Genomic DNA, 21,090 nt, shown 5'->3' on the forward strand with positions numbered 1-21,090 from the left:
GCTCCCTCGACGAGGAACTCCTCCTGATGGCGCTGCGTGAGGAAGACTCTGAGGAAGGGCGAGAGAATCCTGACCCTGTCAAAGATGATCTGTACGCTCGGCGGGTGGAACTGGCCCTCCACCAGACGACCTCCAACCCTGGCTACAACCGCTTCCTGCCCCGCTATTGGACTCCCGAGGAGGAGGTTCACGTCAGGACCATCAGGCTGGGCTCTCAGAGGAGACCCTGGTACCACAAGATGTACAGATTCAGGTCTGGATCTGTCCTGTTACTGTAGGATGAGGCTGGGTTTGAATAATCCTAACTCTATCCCTAACCCTGGTACAGGTAGATGTGGGTCTTGGGCCATGGCTGGGTTCGACTTAAGCTGGGTTTGGATAATGCTTGACGTTGACGTTTGGTGTTTAACTCTTGCGTGAGAGAACCAGAATACCTCCATGCTAAACATTTAAAAGCCTCAACGTCCCCTAACTTTTACATCAACGCTTTGCTCTGCTTTTCACCATCTTAGTTCATTCTCTCTACATTTAGGGATTTCCATTTTTGTTTGGGCGCAACTTCCCATTTCCTTTCTGTTGATCTTGCCCTGAGCATCTCCTCTCTTCCTCGGTTTCATCCCTTCTCTCTCCTTCCCCTCTTCTCTCCTGTTTGTAGCCGAAAGACTTCCGGTTCCTCAGGATGATTCGGGCTGTGACTTCACTCCCTGGCTCGTTGTTCCCGTCTCGTCTGCACCCCCTCCCTCCAGCCACCCCCCCCACCCCGACTGTACCTTCACCCTGTACCTCAGTCCAGTGCTTTGTTCAACTGAAAAATGAACTATTTCCGAAGGAGTAGATTTAAAAATAGGCTTGTGTGGTATCCAGATTGTCATGTCTTCATACCGACCTTGTTCCATCCTGAGATATTCAGTAATACCGGCACTGAACACAAGGGGCCGCTGTTTTCAAACTCCACCGAACCTCTGTAATCCGAATGGTTAGCAATGCTAACGACTACATGTAAAATCCCATAGAGAATGCTAACTCAATTCTAACGAACGCATTGCGAACATTTTTATAGTCTCAGACTTCATCTATTTGCTGGACAGACATCCCAACTATTGTAGTTATACAAGTACAAAATGCTACACGCAGAAAGCAAATATTAGACCGCAAGGATCTTGATCCAGGAGGGGATTATCTGTTATGGCGCAAAGCATGATTTTGGAAGAAGCTAACCATTTAGCTACTAAATTAGCTAACCACTTAGCTAGGTAGCTAACTAGCTACTAAATTAGCTAACCACTTAGCTAGGTAGCTAACTTGCTACTAAATTAGCTAACCACTTAGCTAAGTAGCTAACTTGCTACTAAATTAGCTAAACACTTAGCTAGGTAGCTAACTAGCTACTAAATTAGCTAACCACTTAGCTAGGTAGCTAACTAGCTACTAAATTAGCTAACCACTTAGCTAGGTAGATAACTAGATACTAAATTAGCTAACCAGAGCATTTAGACTTAACTTAAATTTATTTTTTTTACTTTAAAAAAAGAATAATTGGTGCAAAAATAAAACTAGTTTTTACAGCTTTCTCTTGTGTACTTTCTACACATTTTATTTAGCACTTTTTTAACTTTTTTTTTTTTTTTTACAGTAGTTACACAGCAAGAATAAAGTAATTAGATATGTTGATATACAGTACCAGTCAAGTTTGGACACCTACTCATTCAAGGGTTTTTCTTAAATTTTGACTATTTTCTTGATTGTAGAATAATAGTTAAGACAAACTATGAAAACACGGAATCATGTAGTAAGCAAAGGGTCAAATCAAAATATATTTGAGATTCTTCAAAGTAGCCACCCTTTGCCTTGATAACAGCTTTGCACACTCTTGGAATTCTCTCAACCAGCTTCATGAGGTAGTCACCTGGAATGCGTTTAGATTAAAAGCTGTGCCTTAAGATAATTAGTGGAATTTCTTTCCTTAATGCATTTGAGCCAATCAGTTGTGTTGTGACAAGGTAGGGGTGGTATGCAAGAGATAGCCCTATTTGGTAAAAGACCAAGTCCATATTATGACAGGAACATCTCAAATAAGCAAAGAGAAACGACAGTCCATTTCTTTAAGACATGAAGGTCAGTCAATACGGAACATTTCAAGAACTTTGAACGTTTCTTCAAGTGCAGTCGCAAAAACCATCAAGCACTATGATGAAACTGGCTCTCATGAGGACCACCACAGGAAAGGAAGACCCAGAGTTACCTCTGCTGCAGAGGATACGTTCATTAGAGTTACCAGCCTCAGAAATTGCCGCCCAAATAAATGCTTCAGAGTTCAAGTAACAGACACATCTCAACATCAACTGTTCAGAGGGAGACTGCGTGAATCAGGCCTTCATGGTCGATTTGCTGCAAAGAAACCACTACTAAAGGACACCAATAAGAAGAGACTTGCTTGGGCCAAAAGAACACAACCGGTGAAAATCTGTCCCTTGGTCTGATGAGTCCAAATTTGACATTTTTTGTTCCAACCGCCATGTCTTTGTGAGACACAGAGCAGGTAAACGGATGATCTCTGCTTGTGTGGTTCACACCGTGAAGCATGGAGGAGGTGGTGTGATGGTGTTGGGGTGCTTTGCTGGTGACAGTCTGGGATTTATTTAGAATTCAAGGCACACATAACCAGCATGGCTACCACAGCATTCTGCAGCGATACACCATCCCATCTGGTTTGTGCTTAGTGGGACTATCATTTGTTTTTCAACAGGACAATGATCCAACACACCTTCAGGCTGTGTAAGGGCTATTTTACCAAGAAGGAGAGTGATGGAGTGCTGCATCAGATGACCTGGCCTCCACAATCACCCGACCTCAACCCAATTGAGATGGTTTGGGATGAGTTGGACCGCATAGTGAATGAAAAGTCGCCAACAAGTGCTCAGTATATGTGGGAACTCCTTCAAGACTGTTGGTAAAAGCATTCCTCATGAAGCTGGTTGAGAGAATGCCAGGAGCGTGCAAAGCTGTTATCAAGGCAAAGGGTGGCTACTTTGAAGAATCTAAAATAGATTTGGTTAACCCTTTTATTTTTTTGGACACTACATGATTCCATATGTATGTTTTGATGTCTTCACTATTATTCTTAATGTAGAAAATAGTAAAAATAAAGAAAAACCCTGGAATGAGTAAGTCAAATAGTCCTTGGTCTGCAGGTGGTAGCCTAGTGTTTAGTGTCGAGGCGGCAGGTAGAGCATTGGACAAGTAACCGAAAGTTTGCAAGATCGAATCCCCGAGCTGACAAGGTAAAAATCTGTCATTCTGCCCCTGAACAAGGCAGTTAACCCACTGTTCCCCTGTAGGCCGTCATTGAAAATAAGAATTTGTTCTTCACTGACTTGCCTAGTTAAATAACTTTTTTTTTTTTTAAAACCCTTTATTTTTCACATCTAGATATTACTGAAACACAAATACAATGTTTAAGTACTAACTGTCATAGATCGTGAGCTTTTAGACCCACAACTCGTACAGTTATAAGTTAAATCTCTCTGGCGAAGATTTAGTTGTGAATTCCATCCTGTAATTAGATCACCTGGTGCGTTCTGCACAACAGACTCAACGCTCCGGCCTCAACATCACATGACTGGGGACTACCTCAACATCACATGACTGGGGACTACCTCAACATCACATGACTGGGGACTACCGGTAAAAGCTTCATAATGGGTGGGAAAATTGTGACCGGTAAAACGAACGCCATCTTTATCTCCTAACATATTGTACAAGGTATTTACTTAATACATTTGAATATTAGACTTAAACTTCAAATGAATAGTTTATTAGCGGTATTTGAGAGAAATCATTCCCGTGGCTTTTTCCAAATAGCCCCAGTATACCACCCCAAAGCCTACATTTAAACAACGTCATAGTGACCATTATAGCTTTTTAACAACCTGCCACAAGCTTATGACCTTTGTCATATAGGCAGGGACAGAGCCTTCCGTTAAAATCTACTGCAAAGGGCAGTACTGGAGTCCTTTTGTGTTTTTGTGTAAGCTACATGCTTGCCCATAATCATCATGCAAATAATATTGGCCTGTAGGTGTGCTTCCAAGGAATATTGGCCTGTAGGTGTGCATCCAAGGAATATTGGCCTGTAGGTGTGCTACCAAAGTGATGAGGCTGTAAACATTTTATATGAACCTTTATTGAGAAGTATTTTTAATGCCAAAGGTTTATTGTAGACATTGAAGGGATGACAATCTGTCTCTCTCGCTGTCTCCCACACACACGGCATCCTATTCGTATATAGACTACTGGTCAAAAGAAGTGCCCAAGAAAATGAAATGGGGGGTTTTAGATTTCAGAGTTGAACTGTGATGTACCAAACTAACAATGTAACAGTGGGTCAATAAAGTATTTGGCGTTAGAGTGATGAATGTTCAGCTTCGGTCGCGGCCCGGTGTGAATAGGGATGGTTTGGACGTTGTCCCTGCTGATCTGCGTCGGTCGCGGCCCGGTGTGAATAGGGATGGTTTGGACGTCGTCCTTGCTGATCTGCGTCGGTCGCGGCCCGGTGTGAATAGGGATGGTTTGGACGTTGTCCCTGCTGATCTGCGTCGGTCGCGGCCCGGTGTGAATAGGGATGGTTTGGACGTCGTCCTTGCTGATCTGCGTCGGTCGCGGCCCGGTGTGAATAGGGATGGTTTGGACGTTGTCCTTGCTGATCTGCGTCGGTCGCGGCCCGGTGTGAATAGGGATGGTTTGGACGTTGTCCTTGCTGATCAGCGTCGGTCGCGGCCCGGTGTGAATAGGGATGGTTTGGACGTTGTCCTTGCTGATCTGCGTCGGTCGCGGCCCGGTGTGAATAGGGATGGTTTGGACGTCGTCCTTGTTGCCACTCGAGTTTTCACTAGTGTTGTACGCTATACTGAAACTTCAGTATATATTTTTAATACTAGAACATAAAAAAACGGGTTCATTACTAGAATTTGTTACTTTCGGTATTTCTATCAAATGTGTCTGACGTCTAATGATTGAGAGGATCTGTCTATCAGCGCAGCCGATGTCCCCTTATAGCGTGAGGTCCCGGTACTGCTCCACTTCCTCATTGTCGAGTCTGAGGAACCGCTGGGAGTCTGTCCTGAGGGACCGCTGGGAGTCTGTCCTGAGGGACCGCTGGGAGTCTGTCCTGAGGGACCGCTGGGAGTCTGTCCTGAGGGACCGCTGGGAGTCTGTCCTGAGGGACCGCTGGGAGTCTGTCCTGAGGGACCGCTGGGAGTCTGTCCTGAGGGACCGCTGGGAGTCTGTCCTGAGGGACCGCTGGGAGTCTGTCCTGAGGGACCGCTGGGAGTCTGTCCTGAGGGACCGCTGGGAGTCTGTCCTGAGGGACCGCTGGGAGTCTGTCCTGAGGGACCGCTGGGAGTCTGTCCTGAGGGACCGCTGGGAGTCTGTCCTGAGGGACCGCTGGGAGTCTGTCCTGAGGGACCGCTGGGAGTCTGTCCTGAGGGACCGCTGGGAGTCTGTCCTGAGGGACCGCTGGGAGTCTGTCCTGAGGGACCGCTGGGAGTCTGTCCTGAGGGACCGCTGGGAGTCTGTCCTGAGGGACCGCTGGGAGTCTGTCCTGAGGGACCGCTGGGAGTCTGTCCTGAGGGACCGCTGGGAGTCTGTCCTGAGGGACCGCTGGGAGTCTGTCCTGAGGGACCGCTGGGAGTCTGTCCTGAGGGACCGCTGGGAGTCTGTCCTGAGGGACCGCTGGGAGTCTGTCCTGAGGGACCGCTGGGAGTCTGTCCTGAGGGACCGCTGGGAGTCTGTCCTGAGGGACCGCTGGGAGTCTGTCCTGAGGGACCGCTGGGAGTCTGTCCTGAGGGACCGCTGGGAGTCTGTCCTGAGGGACCGCTGGGAGTCTGTCCTGAGGGACCGCTGGGAGTCTGTCCTGAGGGACCGCTGGGAGTCTGTCCTGAGGGACCGCTGGGAGTCTGTCCTGAGGGACCGCTGGGAGTCTGTCCTGAGGGACCGCTGGGAGTCTGTCCTGAGGGACCGCTGGGAGTCTGTCCTGAGGGACCGCTGGGAGTCTGTCCTGAGGGACCGCTGGGAGTCTGTCCTGAGGGACCGCTGGGAGTCTGTCCTGAGGGACCGCTGGGAGTCTGTCCTGAGGGACCGCTGGGAGTCTGTCCTGAGGGACCGCTGGGAGTCTGTCCTGAGGGACCGCTGGGAGTCTGTCCTGAGGGACCGCTGGGAGTCTGTCCTGAGGGACCGCTGGGAGTCTGTCCTGAGGGACCGCTGGGAGTCTGTCCTGAGGGACCGCTGGGAGTCTGTCCTGAGGGACCGCTGGGAGTCTGTCCTGAGGGACCGCTGGGAGTCTGTCCTGAGGGACCGCTGGGAGTCTGTCCTGAGGGACCGCTGGGAGTCTGTCCTGAGGGACCGCTGGGAGTCTGTCCTGAGGGACCGCTGGGAGTCTGTCCTGAGGGACCGCTGGGAGTCTGTCCTGAGGGACCGCTGGGAGTCTGTCCTGAGGGACCGCTGGGAGTCTGTCCTGAGGGACCGCTGGGAGTCTGTCCTGAGGGACCGCTGGGAGTCTGTCCTGAGGGACCGCTGGGAGTCTGTCCTGAGGGACCGCTGGGAGTCTGTCCTGAGGGACCGCTGGGAGTCTGTCCTGAGGGACCGCTGGGAGTCTGTCCTGAGGGACCGCTGGGAGTCTGTCCTGAGGGACCGCTGGGAGTCTGTCCTGAGGGACCGCTGGGAGTCTGTCCTGAGGGACCGCTGGGAGTCTGTCCTGAGGGACCGCTGGGAGTCTGTCCTGAGGGACCGCTGGGAGTCTGTCCTGAGGGACCGCTGGGAGTCTGTCCTGAGGGACCGCTGGGAGTCTGTCCTGAGGGACCGCTGGGAGTCTGTCCTGAGGGACCGCTGGGAGTCTGTCCTGAGGGACCGCTGGGAGTCTGTCCTGAGGGACCGCTGGGAGTCTGTCCTGAGGGACCGCTGGGAGTCTGTCCTGAGGGACCGCTGGGAGTCTGTCCTGAGGGACCGCTGGGAGTCTGTCCTGAGGGACCGCTGGGAGTCTGTCCTGAGGGACCGCTGGGAGTCTGTCCTGAGGGACCGCTGGGAGTCTGTCCTGAGGGACCGCTGGGAGTCTGTCCTGAGGGACCGCTGGGAGTCTGTCCTGAGGGACCGCTGGGAGTCTGTCCTGAGGGACCGCTGGGAGTCTGTCCTGAGGGACCGCTGGGAGTCTGTCCTGAGGGACCGCTGGGAGTCTGTCCTGAGGGACCGCTGGGAGTCTGTCCTGAGGGACCGCTGGGAGTCTGTCCTGAGGGACCGCTGGGAGTCTGTCCTGAGGGACCGCTGGGAGTCTGTCCTGAGGGACCGCTGGGAGTCTGTCCTGAGGGACCGCTGGGAGTCTGTCCTGAGGGACCGCTGGGAGTCTGTCCTGAGGGACCGCTGGGAGTCTGTCCTGAGGGACCGCTGGGAGTCCTGTACAGAAGTTAACACACGTGAATAATGCGACACGGCCGTGTAGAGACGTTGCAACTGTTTCATGTTCTCAAAACAATGTCTAGAACACTTTCCAATGCAGTAAGGTATCGATAGCTTTTGTAGGCTAACTTTCCTTGCTAGCTTACAGCTGAAACCAACATCAATTCACTACCGTACCTTGTCTGTTTTATAATATGCAAACCATGATTCAAATTATTGCTGATTTTTAACAAAGCTGATTGTCACTAAACGTTTCATTGACTTGGTCTCTCACGTCTCCCAGTCAAGATAATCTTTAATGAAGGCTGACTGTGAATGAGGTCATAGGTCTTAGAGAGCACTTTCATAAAATATATTGCTGCTTATATGCAAATGTGGATCAGTAGAATAAAATAAGTCCTAAAATGGAAGGGAAACGTGTTGTTTTTTCCATCTAGTCTCGTGAAATCAGCCTGAACAAGCTCAGTAACTCCATACACACACACTCCTGTTGAATTTCTATTCCCCGGTATTGTGACTAGAACTAGGTGACATCCTGATTTACCCAGTTTATAAAGGGAGATTAACTTTTAAAATAAATTACCTTATTTATATACCAAAGTGAAATTGCTTGATTTAATGATTAATGCATACATTACAAAGTTTAATTTTAATGATATTGAACTCAAGAGCTGTCTGGATCAAGTGACTTCCTGTGACTTGGGCAGATTTTGTCATGGTATCTACTATCGGGATACTGAACCTGGTATTGTGCGAACACACTAGTGTTCACTGCTACGGTCTTCTACAGTGGGGTTCTAGAGAGCGGGTATATTACCTGGTTGTGTGTGTGGCTCAGTTGGTAGACCATGGCACTTGGCAATACCAGGGCTGTGGGTGCAATTACCGCTGGTGTCACCAGCACTTCAATACCAGGGCTGTGGGTGCAATTACCGCTGGTGTCACCAGCACTTCAATACCAGGGCTGTGGGTTCAATTACCGCTGGTGTCACCAGCACTTCAATACCAGGGCTGTGGGTGCAATTACCGCTGGTGTCACCAGCACTTCAATACCAGGGCTGTGGGTTCAATTACCTCTAGTGTCACCAGCACTGGGGAGAAGGAAAAAAAAAAATGTAAGCATCAATTATTATAGATTTTTCTACTGTGTTATTGACTATGTTTTGTTTATGCCATGTGTAATTCTGTGTCGAACTGCTTTGCTTTATCTTGGTCAGGTTGCAGTTGTAAATGAGAACTTGTTCTCAACTAGCCTACCTGGTTAAAAAAACAGTATTTGAATAAATGGATCTGCTAAATGGCATGTATCTGAGTGTGCAGTGGTCTGGTCTTTCTCTGGTCCTGTAGAAACTCGGAGGTAAACCCAGGATGGATATGGTGAGTTAACGACGCCACCTGCTGGGCTTTAGCGCCCCCTGCTGGCTCGCTTGGCTTTAGCGCCCCCCTGCTGGGCTCGCTTGGCTTTAGAGCCCCCTGCTGGCTCGCTTGGCTTTAGCGGCCCCTGCTGGCTCGCTTGGCTTTAGCGGCCCCTGCTGGCTCGCTTGGCTTTAGCGGCCCCTGCTGGCTCGCTTGGCTTTAGCGGCCCCTGCTGGCTCGCTTGGCTTTAGCGGCCCCTGCTGGCTCGCTTGGCTTTAGCGGCCCCTGCTGGCTCGCTTGGCTTTAGCGGCCCCTGCTGGCTCGCTTGGCTTTAGCGGCCCCTGCTGGCTCGCTTGGCTTTAGCGGCCCCTGCTGGCTCGCTTGGCTTTGGGGCCAAACCTGCTGGCTTTAATAGAAAATGACTAAAATGAACATATGCCAGTAAGATACTACTTGAGTAAAAGTATTTGGTTTTAAATATACATTGGTATCAAAAGTAAGTGTACATTTTTCCAAATTCCTTACATTAAGCAAACCAGAAGGCATTATTATTTATTTACGGGTAGCCAGTGGCGCAGTCCAACACATTTACAAATGAAGCGTTTGTGTTTAGTGAGTCCTCCAGATCAGAGGCAGTAGGGATGACCAGGGATGTTCTCTGTTTAGTGAGTCCTCCAGATCAGAGGCAGTAGGGATGACCAGGGATGTTCTCTGTTTAGTGATTCCTCCAGATCAGAGGCAGTAGGGATGACCAGGGATGTTCTCTTTTGGGCTCCCGAGTGCCGCAGCGGTTTTAAGGCACTGCATCTCAGTGCTTGAGGCGTCACTACAGACACACTGGTTCGAATCCAGGCTGCATCACAACCGGCTGTGATTGGGAGTCCCATAGGGCGGCGCGTATTTGGCCCAGCGTCATCCGGTGAAGGCCGTCATTGTAAATAACTATTTGTTCTTAAGGGACTTGCCTAGTGAAATTAAAATAAAACGTGTTTGAGTTGGACCATTGTCTTATCCTGATAAGCATTCAGAATGTAACGTGTACTTTTTAATGTCGGGGGAAAATGTATAGAATAAGTACATTCTGTTAAAGAATGTTGTAAAAAATACCAACAGTAAAGTATAGATACTACTGAAGTAGTACTTTAGTATTTTTACTTAAGTACTTGGTTTAGCGCCGTCTGCTGGCTGGCTTGGTTTAGCGCCGGCTGGCTTGGTTTAGCGCCGGCTGGCTTGGTTTAGCGCCGGCTGGCTTGGTTTAGCGCCGGCTGGCTTGGTTTAGCGCCGGCTGGCTTGGTTTAGCGCCGGCTGGCTTGGTTTAGCGCCGGCTGGCTTGGTTTAGCGCCGGCTGCTGCTGCATGTGGTGGAATGTTGGACAACGTAATATACTATGACATCCTGATCATCAATCTGCAGTGTTCTTGCTCTGTCTTTTTCCGCTCTCGCTCGTCGTTCACGTCTCTTGTTTCTCTTGCTCTCTCTCTTCACTACAACAGGAGCAAGTCGTTGAATGACATCAGGTGGTTCCCGTCGGCCACGCAAGTGGTGCGCCAGGTTTCTGAGGGTGGCATGGAGCTAAGCCCCAGCGCCGTGAGCCAGGACCAGCTGCAGATGGTCAGAGTCCGGGTCCACGAGAGTGAGGCCAAGTGGCACAACGTGAGTACACACACACACACACACGGGAGTCCATAACCTGTACCATCCTGCCCTGTATAACTACTCACCTGTCTCATTTCTCATCACCATCTGACTGACATTCTATAATCGGTGATCTCTCTCTTTGTGCCCTGACCTTTGACCCTGTCAAATCACCATCTGACTGACATTCTATAATCAGGGATCTCTTTGTGCCCTGACCTTTGACCCTGTCAAATCACCATCTTAACTTCTTGTGGGACGGTAGCGTCCCACCATGCCAACATCCGGTGAGATTGCGAAATTCAAACTACAGAATTATAAATATTTAACTTTTCATAAAATCACAAGTGTAATACATCAAAATAAAGCTTAACTTGTTAATCCAGCCGCTGTGTCAGATTTTCAAAAAGGCTTCACGGCGAAAGCACACCATGCGATTATTTGAGGACAGTGCCCCGCATACAAAAACATATTTCAACCAGGCAGGTGCGCCATGAAAGTCAGAAATAGCGATATAATAAATGCCTTACCTTTGATCATCTTCTGTTGGCACTGCAAAAGGTCCCAGATGAATCACAAATGGTCCTTTTGTTCGATAATGTCCTTTATATCCATAAACTCAGTTTAGCTGGCGCGCTTCAGTCAATAATCCACTCGGTTTCCCTCCATCAAAATGCATACAAAATGAATCCCAAACGTTACTAACAAACTTTTCCAAACAAGTCCAACAACGTTTATAATCAAACCTTAGGTACCCTAATATGTAAATAAATGATAAAATTTAAGACGGAGAATCGTTGTCTTTACCTGAGGAAAAATACCCAAGAACGCTCTCTCTTCCACGCGCTCGGAAACTCTACCAAAATGGGAGCCACCTAGATAAACTACAATTTTGGGCTCATTTTTCCAAAAACCAGCATGAAACACGACTGTCGACATCTAGTGGAAGCCCTAGGAACTGACATCTGAGGAATTTGCATTATAATAAAAGTTGAAAACAGTGTTAGGCTGAATTTCTTTTTGGGGGGGGGGGGGGGTTGGCCTCGGTTTTGCCTGACATATCAGTTCTGTTATACTCAGACATAATTTTAACAGTTTTAGGAGCTTTAGAGTTTTCTGTATGCATATCCTAGCTTCTGGCAGTTTACTTTGGGCACGCTTTTCATCCGGACGTGAAAATACTACCCCCTACCCAAGAGAGGTTAAGTGCTGTTTAAAACCACACTCCCTGGCGCTCTTCACTGGGCTAATTGTTGCTGCTACAAATGAATTCAACAGCAGTTCTTGTCTCTGTCGTGATTCATTGTTTTAAGTGTTCCCCCCCCCCCATTGATGCCTCCTGTCAGGACCTGACCAAGTGGAAGCTCCGGCGTCACAGGTCTAACTGTGACCTGCGGAGGAAGATGCAGGAGAGAGACAACATCGTCCTGATGACCAACGCAGGGGTCGTTACAGGCGGGACATGCAGGAGCCTACAAGAGGACAGGTAGGGGACGGACACAGACAGACTTTATAGTAGTACCTATTTGTGTGTGTGGACCCCTTGGGTGGATGTCTGCCTGGCCGTTGATATGTAGCATGATCATTACCACTCCTCCTTTCATCTGGTACCACAGGGAAGAGGATGAGGAGTCCCTATGCAGCAGTAGCCACAACAAGGTCTCTCCCTCCACCTTGGCCAAGGAGGGTTCCCTGGAGCTCCGACCCCACACCAGAGCCCCGCTGGCCCTCAGCTCCTCCGTGGAGTCTCCCTACAGCTCCGGAGCCTCGGAACCCTTCACCACCCCCAGCCTGACCCTCCAGGCCCAGGGACCCTCAGCCGGAGCCGTGCCCCAATCAGAGCCCCTCGTCCTGGGGGAGAGGCGTCACACACCGGTGGAGCCAGACGGAGCTGGAGGTTTAGCCACTTTACCCAACTCTGCCTCTCCCTTCTCCTCCCAGACCCATGCCCAGACCATCTCTAGCCCAGCTCTCGTGATCTCCACTGGACGAGACCAGAACATCTCCTTGCTCTCAAACGGGATCCCCACGACCCTCACTGGATCTGGCTCATGTCTTACTACCAGTTCTTCTCTAACTACCTCTGACCTGGTGAACGGTACCGGCTCAAACCTAACCAGCGTTACCAGCTCCCACAGCCCCTCTGCCTCCATGGACATCCCAGACCAAGCCCTCCTCTCTACTGTAGAGTCCCTGACCTCAGGGGTAGCCCCAGCCCCGGGTCATGTCTCAGCTCCCCAGCAGCAGGTGCTCCCCCTCTACAGGTACAGCTCCAGGGCTCCAGGAGGAAGAGGAGGGGTTTCTGCTTCTCTCCCCAGGGGATACCGCCGGTCTGAGGGCTCTTCGTCCTGCCTCTCTGCCGGCTTCACCCCCCGGCCGTTTGGAGCCAAGTCCTCCAGAGTGTCCTCGCTACCCAGGCTCTACAACGTGAGGAATCCCTGTCTCTCGCTCTGTCTCTCGCTCTGTCTCTCGCTCTGTCTCTCGCTCTGTCTCTCGCTCTGTCTCTCGCTCTGTCTCTCGCTCTGTCTCTCGCTCTGTCTCTCGCTCTGTCTCTCGCTCTGTCTCTCGCTCTGTCTCTCGCTCTGTCTCTCGCTCTGTCTCTCGCTCTGTCTCTCGCTCTGTCTCTCGCTCTGTCTCTCGCTCTGTCTCTCGCTCTGTCTCTCGCTCTGTCTCTCGCTCTGTCTCTCGCTCTGTCTCTCGCTCTGTCTCTCGCTCTGTCTCTCGCTCTGTCTCTCGCTCTGTCTCTCGCTCTGTCTCTCGCTCTGTCTCTCGCTCTGTCTCTCGCTCTGTCTCTCGCTCTGTCTCTCGCTCTGTCTCTCGCTCTGTCTCTCGCTCTGTCTCTCGCTCTGTCTCTCGCTCTGTCTCTCGCTCTGTCTCTCGCTCTGTCTCTCGCTCTGTCTCTCGCTCTGTCTCTCGCTCTGTCTCTCGCTCTGTCCTGTCTGTACTGTGTTCACCCCTCTGTGACTAATGCCCCCTTCATTTGTACAGTGTGTTTCTGTATTCAGTTCTTCTGTAGGATGTGCAACAGTTGTACACTACATCTCTTGTGATTGGATGCTCACATGTTCACTAAATACTACTGCCTTCAAGGTGTGCTTGGTACTTGTAGTTCCCCTTGGTAGTATGTGGAGGGAGAATTGTGTGTGTGTGCTTGGTACTGGTAGTTCTCCTTGGTACTTGTAGTTCTCCTTGGTACTTGTAGTTCTCCTTGGTAGTATGTGGAGGGAGAATTGTGTGTGTGCTTGGTACTTGTAGTTCTCCCTGGTAGTATGTGGAGGGAGAATTGTGTGTGTGGTCTTGTTACCTTGTGCTTCCTGATCCTCTTCCATCTCCTATGAATAATGCAGTAGTATAACAGGATACTGCTGGCTGGCTCCCTGTGCCCAGCCTGAGGCCCAATGGCACCCTATTCCCTATATAGGGCGGCAGGTAGCCTAGTGGTGAGAGCGTTGGGCCAGCACCCTATTCCCTATATAGGGCGGCAGGTAGCCTAGTGGTTAGAGCGTTGGGCCAGCACCCTATTCCCTATATAGGGCGGCAGGTAGCCTAGTGGTTAGAGCGTTGGGCCAGCACCCTATTCCCTATATAGGGCGGCAGGTAGCCTAGTGGTTAGAGCGTTGGGCCAGCACCCTATTCCCTATATAGGGCGGCAGGTAGCCTAGTGGTTAGAGCGTTGGGCCAGCACCCTATTCCCTATATAGGGCGGCAGGTAGCCTAGTGGTTAGAGCGTTGGGCCAGCACCCTATTCCCTATATAGGGCGGCAGGTAGCCTAGTGGTTAGAGCGTTGGGCCAGCACCCTATTCCCTATATAGGGCGGCAGGTAGCCTAGTGGTTAGAGCGTTGGGCCAGCACCCTATTCCCTATATAGGGCGGCAGGTAGCCTAGTGGTTAGAGCATTGGGCCAGTAACCGAAAGTAATACCCGAGCAGACAAGGTGAAAAATGTCTGTGCCCTTCAGAAAAGTACTTAATCCTAATTTGCTCCAGGGGGCGCAGTACGGCTGACTGACCCTGTAAAACAACACCTATCATACTACAATGACTGACCCTGTAAAACAACACCTATCATACTACTATGACTGACCCTGTACAACAACACCTATCATACTACTATGACTGACCCTGTACAACAACACCTATCATACTACTATGACTGACCCTGTAAAACAACACCTATCATACTACTGTGACTGACCCTGTAAAACAACACCTATCATACTACTATGACTGACCCTGTACAACAACACCTATCATACTACTATGACTGACCCTGTACAACAACACCTATCATACTACTATGACTGACCCTGTAAAACAACACCTATCATACTACAATGACTGACCCTGTAAAACAACACCTATCATACTACTATGACTGACCCTGTACAACAACACCTATCATACTACTATGACTGACCCTGTACAACAACACCTATCATACTACTATGACTGACCCTGTAAAACAACACCTATCATACTACTGTGACTGACCCTGTACAACAACACCTATCATACTACTATGACTGACCCTGTACAACAACACCTGTCATACTACTATGACTGACCCTGTAAAACAACACCTATCGTACTACTATGGCTGACCCTGTAAAACCCTGTCCTCTACCTACAGTTGGAGACTGTAAACTCTGCCCTGTCTTCTATTACCTGGTTATTCCAGAAGACACAGTCTCTTTGTGATGTCATATATGTTGGTTATTCCAGAAGACAGTCTCTTTGTGATGTCATATATGTTGGTTATTCTAGAAGACAGTCTCTTTGTGATGTCATTACTGTTCTACCTACAGTTGGAGAACTCTCTACTGAACAGAAACGGTTCCCTGCTCCCCAGCGAGACTGCTCCCTCACGCCCCCAGAAAATGGTCACTATCTCCGAGGTCGCTGTCAGGGCTCAGCCCTGGGCCACAGCCAATCAGAGCAGTGTGAACCAGGAAGTAAATGAGGAGGGAGGGAGTCAGACCCAGCCCTCCATCCTGAAGGCCAGAGGTGGTCCCGGACCTACCACCCACCCCAAACCCAGCCGGAAGGGACCCTTACCCCCTTCTCTCCTGCCCAGCCTCCCTGTCTCAGTCAGACAGAATGGCTCTGCACAGGTGAGCCCCACAGTCGTTACCTTGAGAAACACATCAGCCGTAACTGGGCTGTCATAATTGGGGCCAGAGTTTTACCATATTTAAAATAAAAAAAAATCGGGGCCAGAGTTTTACCCAATTTTTTTTTTTTTTTTTTTCACCTTTATTTAACCAGGTAGGCTAGTTGAGAACAAGTTCTCATTTGCAACTGCGACCTGGTCAAGATAAAGCATAGCAGTGTGAACAGACAACAACACAGAGTTACACATGGAATAAACAAACAAACAAGTCAGTAACACAATAGAAAAGTCTGTATACAGTGTGTGCAAATGAAGTAAGATTAGGGAGGTAAGGCAATAAATAGGCCATAGTGGTGAAATAAATACAATTTAGCAATTAAACACTGGAGTGATGTGCAGAAGGTAAACGTGCAAGTAGAGATACTGGGGTGCAAAGGAGCAAAATAAATATTAACAGTATGGGGATGAGGTAGTTGGATGGGGAGTTTACAGATGGGCTATGTGCAGTGATCTGTGAGCTGCTCTGACAGCTGGTGCTTAAAGCTAGTGAGGGAGATATGAGTCTCCAGCTTCAGATGATTTTTGCAGTTCGTTCCAGTCATTGGCAGCAGAGAACTGGAAGGAAAGGTCGGCAAATTGAGGAATTGGCTTTGGGGATGACCAGCTGGCGCGCGTGCTACGGGTGGGTGTTGCTATGGTGACCAGTGAGATATACCTGCTGGAGTGCGTGCTACGGGTGGGTGTTGCTATGGTCACCAGTGAGCTGAGATAAGGCGGTGATTTACCTAGCAGAGACTTATAGATGACCTGGAGCCAGTGGGTTTGGTGACGAATATGAAGTGAGGGCCAGCCAACGAGAGCATACAGGTCGCAGTGGTGGGTAGTATATGGGGCTTTGGTGACAAAATGGATGGCACTGTGATGGACTGCATCCAATTTGCTGAGTAGTGTGGTGGAGACTATTTTTTTTAAATGACATCACCGAAGTCAAGGATCGGTAGGATGGTCAGTTTTACGAGGGTATGTTTAGCAGCATGAGTGAAGGAGGCTTTGTTGTGAAATAGGAAGCCGATTCTAGATTTAATTTAGGATTGGAGATGCTTAATGTGGGTCTGGAAGGAGAGTTTACAGTCTAACCAGACACCTCGGTATTTGTAGTTGTCCACATATTCTAAGTCAGAACCGTCCAGAGTAGTGGTGCTGGACGGGCGGGCAGGTGCAGGCAGCGATCGGTTGAAGAGCATGCATTTAGTTTAGCTTGCATTTAAGAGCAGTTTGAGGCCACGGAAGGAGAGTTGTATGGCATTGAAGCTCATCTGGAGGTTAGTTAACAATGTCTAAAGAAGGGCCAGAAGTATACAGAATGGTGTCGTCTGCGTAGAGGTGGATCAGAGAATCACCAGCAGCAAGAGCGACATCATTGATGTATACAGAGAAGAGAGTCGGCCCGAGAATTGAACCCTGTGGCACCCCCATAGACTGCCAGAGGTCTGGACAACAGGGAAGGGGAAATGGGGGAGGCTTGGTCAAGTTGCTGTGGGGGGTGCAGAGCTGTTGACTGGGGTAGCCAGGTGGAAAGCATGGCCAGCCGTAGAAAAATGCTTATTGAAATTCTCAATTATAGTGGATTTATCGGTGGTGACAGTGTTTCCTAGCCTCAGTGCAGTGGGCAGCTGGGAGGAGGTGCTCTTATTCTCCATGGGCTTTAGTGTCCCAATTTTTTTTTAGTTAGTACTACAGGATGCAAATTTCTGTTTAAAAAAGCTAGCCTTTGCTTTCCTAACTGCCTGTGTATAATGGTTCCTAACTTCCCTTGAAAGTTGCATATCGCGGGGGCTATATGATGCTAATGCTGAACGCCACAGGATGTTTGTGCTGATCGAGGGCTTTCAGGTCTGGAGTGAACCAAGGGATATATCTGTTCCTAGTTCTAGATTATTTTGAATGGAGCATGCTTATTTAAGATGGTGAGGAAAGCATTTTTAAAGAATAACCAGGCATCCTCTACTGATGGATTGAGGTCAATATCCTTAAAGGATACCCGGGCCAGGTAGATTTAGAAAGGCCTGCTCGCTGAAGTGTTTTAAGTAGCGTTTGACAGTGATGAGGGGTGGTCGCTGAGATGTTGGTTGAAGACAGCAGAGGTGTATTTAGAGGGCAGGTTGGTCAGGATATCTATGAGGGCGCCCGTGTTTACGGATTTGGGGTTGTACCTGGTAGGTTCATTGATCATTTGTGAGACTGAGGGCATCTAGGTTAGATTGTAGGACGGCTGGGGTGTTAAGCATGTCCCAGTTTAGGTCACCTAACAGCACGAGCTCTGAAGATAGATGAGGGGCAATCAATTCACATATGGTGTCCAGGGCACAGCTGGGGGCAGAGGGTGGTCTATAGCAAGCGGCAACGGTGAGAGACTTGTTTCTGGAAAGGTGGATTTTTAGAAGTAGAAGCTCAATTGTTTTGGTACAGACCTGGATATTAAGACAGAACTCTGCAGACTGTCTCTGCAGTAGATTGCAACCCCGCCCCCTTTGGCAGTTCTATCTTGCCGGAAAATGTAATAGTTAGGGATGGAAATTTCAGGGTTTTTGGTGGTCTTCCTAAGCCAGCATTCAGACATGGCTAAGACATCTGGGTTGGCAGAGTGTGCTAAAGCAAACTTAGGGAGGAGGCTTCTAATGTTAACATGCATGAAACCAAGGCTTTTAAGGTTACAGAAGTCAACAAATGAGTGCGCCTGGGGAATGGGAGTGGAGCTAGGCGCTGCAGGGCCTGGATTAACCTCTACATCACCAAAGGAGGAGTAGGATAAGGGTACGGCTAAAGGCAATAAGAACTGGTCGTCTAGTGTGTTCGGAACAGAGTAAAGGGAGCAGGTTTCTGGGTGCGGAGGAATAGATACAAGGCATAATGTACAGACAGGTATGGTAGGATGTGAATACAGTGGAGGTAAACCTAGGCATTGAGTGACGATGAGAGGTTTGTCTCTAGAGACACCATTTAAACAAGGTGAGGTCACCGCATGTGTGGGAGGTGGAACAAAAGGACTAGCTAAGGCATATTGAGCAGGGCTGGAGGCTCTACAGTGAAATACGACAATCACTAACCAAAACGGCATATTGACATTCGGGAGAGGCACGCGTAGGCGAGTGATCATAGGGTCCAGTGAGTAGCTAGGCGAGCTGTTGACACGGCGATTCAGACAGCTAGCGGGCCGAGGCTAGCAGAGGGGGACGTCGCGACGGAAGAGTCTGTTGTAGCCCTCTCGGACGGTTGTCGGCAGGCCAGTCGTGATGGATTGGCAGGGCTCCGTGTAGGCAGTAAAAGGGTCCAGGCCAATTGGCAGAAAAGGTATTGGAGCCCAAGAAATTGGCTGATGGACCTCTTCAGCTAGCCGGGGAGATGGGCCAAGTACGAGGCTAACTGGTGCTTGCTTCCGGACAGAGACGTTAGCCAGGAGTAGCCATTCGGATAGCAGTTAGCTAGCTGCGATGATCTAGGTGAAAAGGTTCAGAGCTTGCGGTAGGAATCTGGAGAAGTGGAGATGAGGAAGCAGTCCCCGATATGCTCTGGGTTGAATCGCGCTGCGCAGATTGGCATGAGTTGACAGGGCTAAAGATTAGCTGATGACCGCTAGCAGTGGCTAACTGACTACTAGCTAGTTAGCTGGCTAGCTTCTGTTGTGGATTTTGGTTCTGAAGTAAAGAAAATAGCAGATCCGTACCATATTGGTTGAGGTGGGTTGCAGGAGAGTATGTTGAAAATATAAAAAAAAAAATATATATATATATATATATATATATATATATATACGAAGAAAAATACACACACACACATGACAAGACAAGACTAGACGTCTGACTGCTACGCCATCTTGGATTACTACAACGATGTGTATAAACCCTAGCAGGCTGACTGGGGTGCTGTATTGAAGCCGTTGAGCAGCCATCTTGGATTACTACAACGATGTGTATAAACCCTAGCTGGCTGACTGGGGTGCTGTATTGAAGCCGTTGAGCAGCCATCTTGGATTACTACAACGATGTGTATAAACCCTGACTGGCTGACTGGGGTGTTGTATTGAAGCCATTGAGCAGCCATCTTGGATTACTACAACGATGTGTATAAACCCTAGCTGGCTGACTGGGGTGCTGTATTGAAGCCGTTGAGCAGCCATCTTGGATTACTACAACGATGTGTATAAACCCTAGCTGGCTGACTGGGGTGCTGTATTGAAGCCGTTGAGCAGCCATCTTGGCACTCCTCAATTGTGGGAGGCGCAGGGTTGAACCTGCGTGTGTCAGAGGGGGGGTCTGGTTTCGTGGGACATCGAATCGCCAGGTGTCACCTTCACCTTGTGTGTGTCTCCTCCTCAGGTACGTCACAGTGACGGTGTGTGTGTCTCCTCCTCAGGTACGGCCCAGTGACGGTGTGTGTGTGTCTCCTCCTCAGGTACGGCCCAGTGACAGAGTGTGTCTCACCTTGAAGCTTAACAGTCGACCACACTTTGGTTTCAACACTCACTGGGACTCAACAGGAGCACGAGTTGGAGGCATCCAACCAGGTGAGAGTCGACTCCGCTCCTTCGGGGATGGATGGGGACACGGATGTCCTGTGTACTGTTAGCATCGGCTGTAATCAAATAAGAGCTTCCCAAAGTAGGTAAGATGCCAAAAGACATGTAGCATCAACCAGTAAGTAATTGGATGACTAGAAGTTTGAACAAACAGCTGAATATTTGTGTTTTTTTTGGGGTGGGGGGGGGGGTATGTTTTAGTCTAAAGGTGTCTTGGTGCTAGAAAGGTTTGAATTGACCTGGCTGGGTCATCAGTAATGACATACTGGTTGTTCCACCATGTCCTGTAGCTACAGTACAGGGAGATATTCATGAATGTTTAAACAGAGCTGTGAGAGAGAGAGGTGTGACTTACCCTGCAACAGAGACCTAGTCAGAATCACTCTGGAGACCTGTAGTCAGGAGATCTATAACAGTATACTTTTCCTCTGTGTCGGTCAGTATTTCCAGTCACACCTCTCTCCTGTCCTGTCGCTCCTCTCTCTCTCTCTCCTACTGTCCTGTAGCTCCTCTCTCTCTCTCCTACTGTCCTGTAGCTCCTCTCTCTCTCTTTCTCCTACTGTCCTGTAGCTCCTCTGTTGCTCTGTCGCTCTCTCGCTCTCTCGCTTATATATATATATATATAGTATCTATCGTCCTACGTGAAAGTCTCAACATAGTGAAAGTCTCTCGTCTCCCTCCAGGTAGTCCTGCAGAGTTGTGCCAGCTGCGTGCAGGTGATGAGATAGTGTCTGTTGGTGGGCACAGGGTGGCAGAGATGACCCACAGCCAGTGGAAGGGCACCATGACCTATGCCCTGCAGACGGGCAGTCTCACCATGGACGTACAGCGCCATGGTGACAACAGTGAGCGAAAGACACTCTACCTGACCTGCTGGGAGCTCTGTTTGTCCCTCACCACTTCCCTTACCACTCACCGCTCTGTGGTGTCCCCCTCTGTTTGTCACTCACCGCTCTGTGGTGTCCCC

The 21,090-nt window shown here is 49.3% G+C and overlaps 1 protein-coding gene across 3 annotated transcripts in view; it reads left to right on the forward strand.

The window, feature by feature from the left end:
* Nucleotides 1-21,090, forward strand: part of LOC129860025 (LIM domain only protein 7-like) — a 65,212-nt gene that overhangs the window by 24,286 nt on the left and 19,836 nt on the right. For 2 of the 3 annotated variants that reach the window (XM_055930352.1, XM_055930350.1), the window contains exons 10-16: nucleotides 8,794-8,823; nucleotides 10,296-10,455; nucleotides 11,784-11,923; nucleotides 12,054-12,864; nucleotides 15,243-15,548; nucleotides 20,000-20,111; nucleotides 20,807-20,968. In XM_055930352.1, coding sequence (XP_055786327.1) covers nucleotides 8,794-8,823; nucleotides 10,296-10,455; nucleotides 11,784-11,923; nucleotides 12,054-12,864; nucleotides 15,243-15,548; nucleotides 20,000-20,111; nucleotides 20,807-20,968 — 1,721 coding nt within the window. The remainder of the gene's footprint in view (nucleotides 1-8,793; nucleotides 8,824-10,295; nucleotides 10,456-11,783; nucleotides 11,924-12,053; nucleotides 12,865-15,242; nucleotides 15,549-19,999; nucleotides 20,112-20,806; nucleotides 20,969-21,090) is intronic. The other variant, XM_055930351.1, reaches the window with a different exon arrangement.

Source organism: Salvelinus fontinalis, chromosome 7 (genome assembly GCF_029448725.1).
Source record: "Salvelinus fontinalis isolate EN_2023a chromosome 7, ASM2944872v1, whole genome shotgun sequence".
Taxonomy (NCBI): Eukaryota; Metazoa; Chordata; class Actinopteri; order Salmoniformes; family Salmonidae; genus Salvelinus; species Salvelinus fontinalis.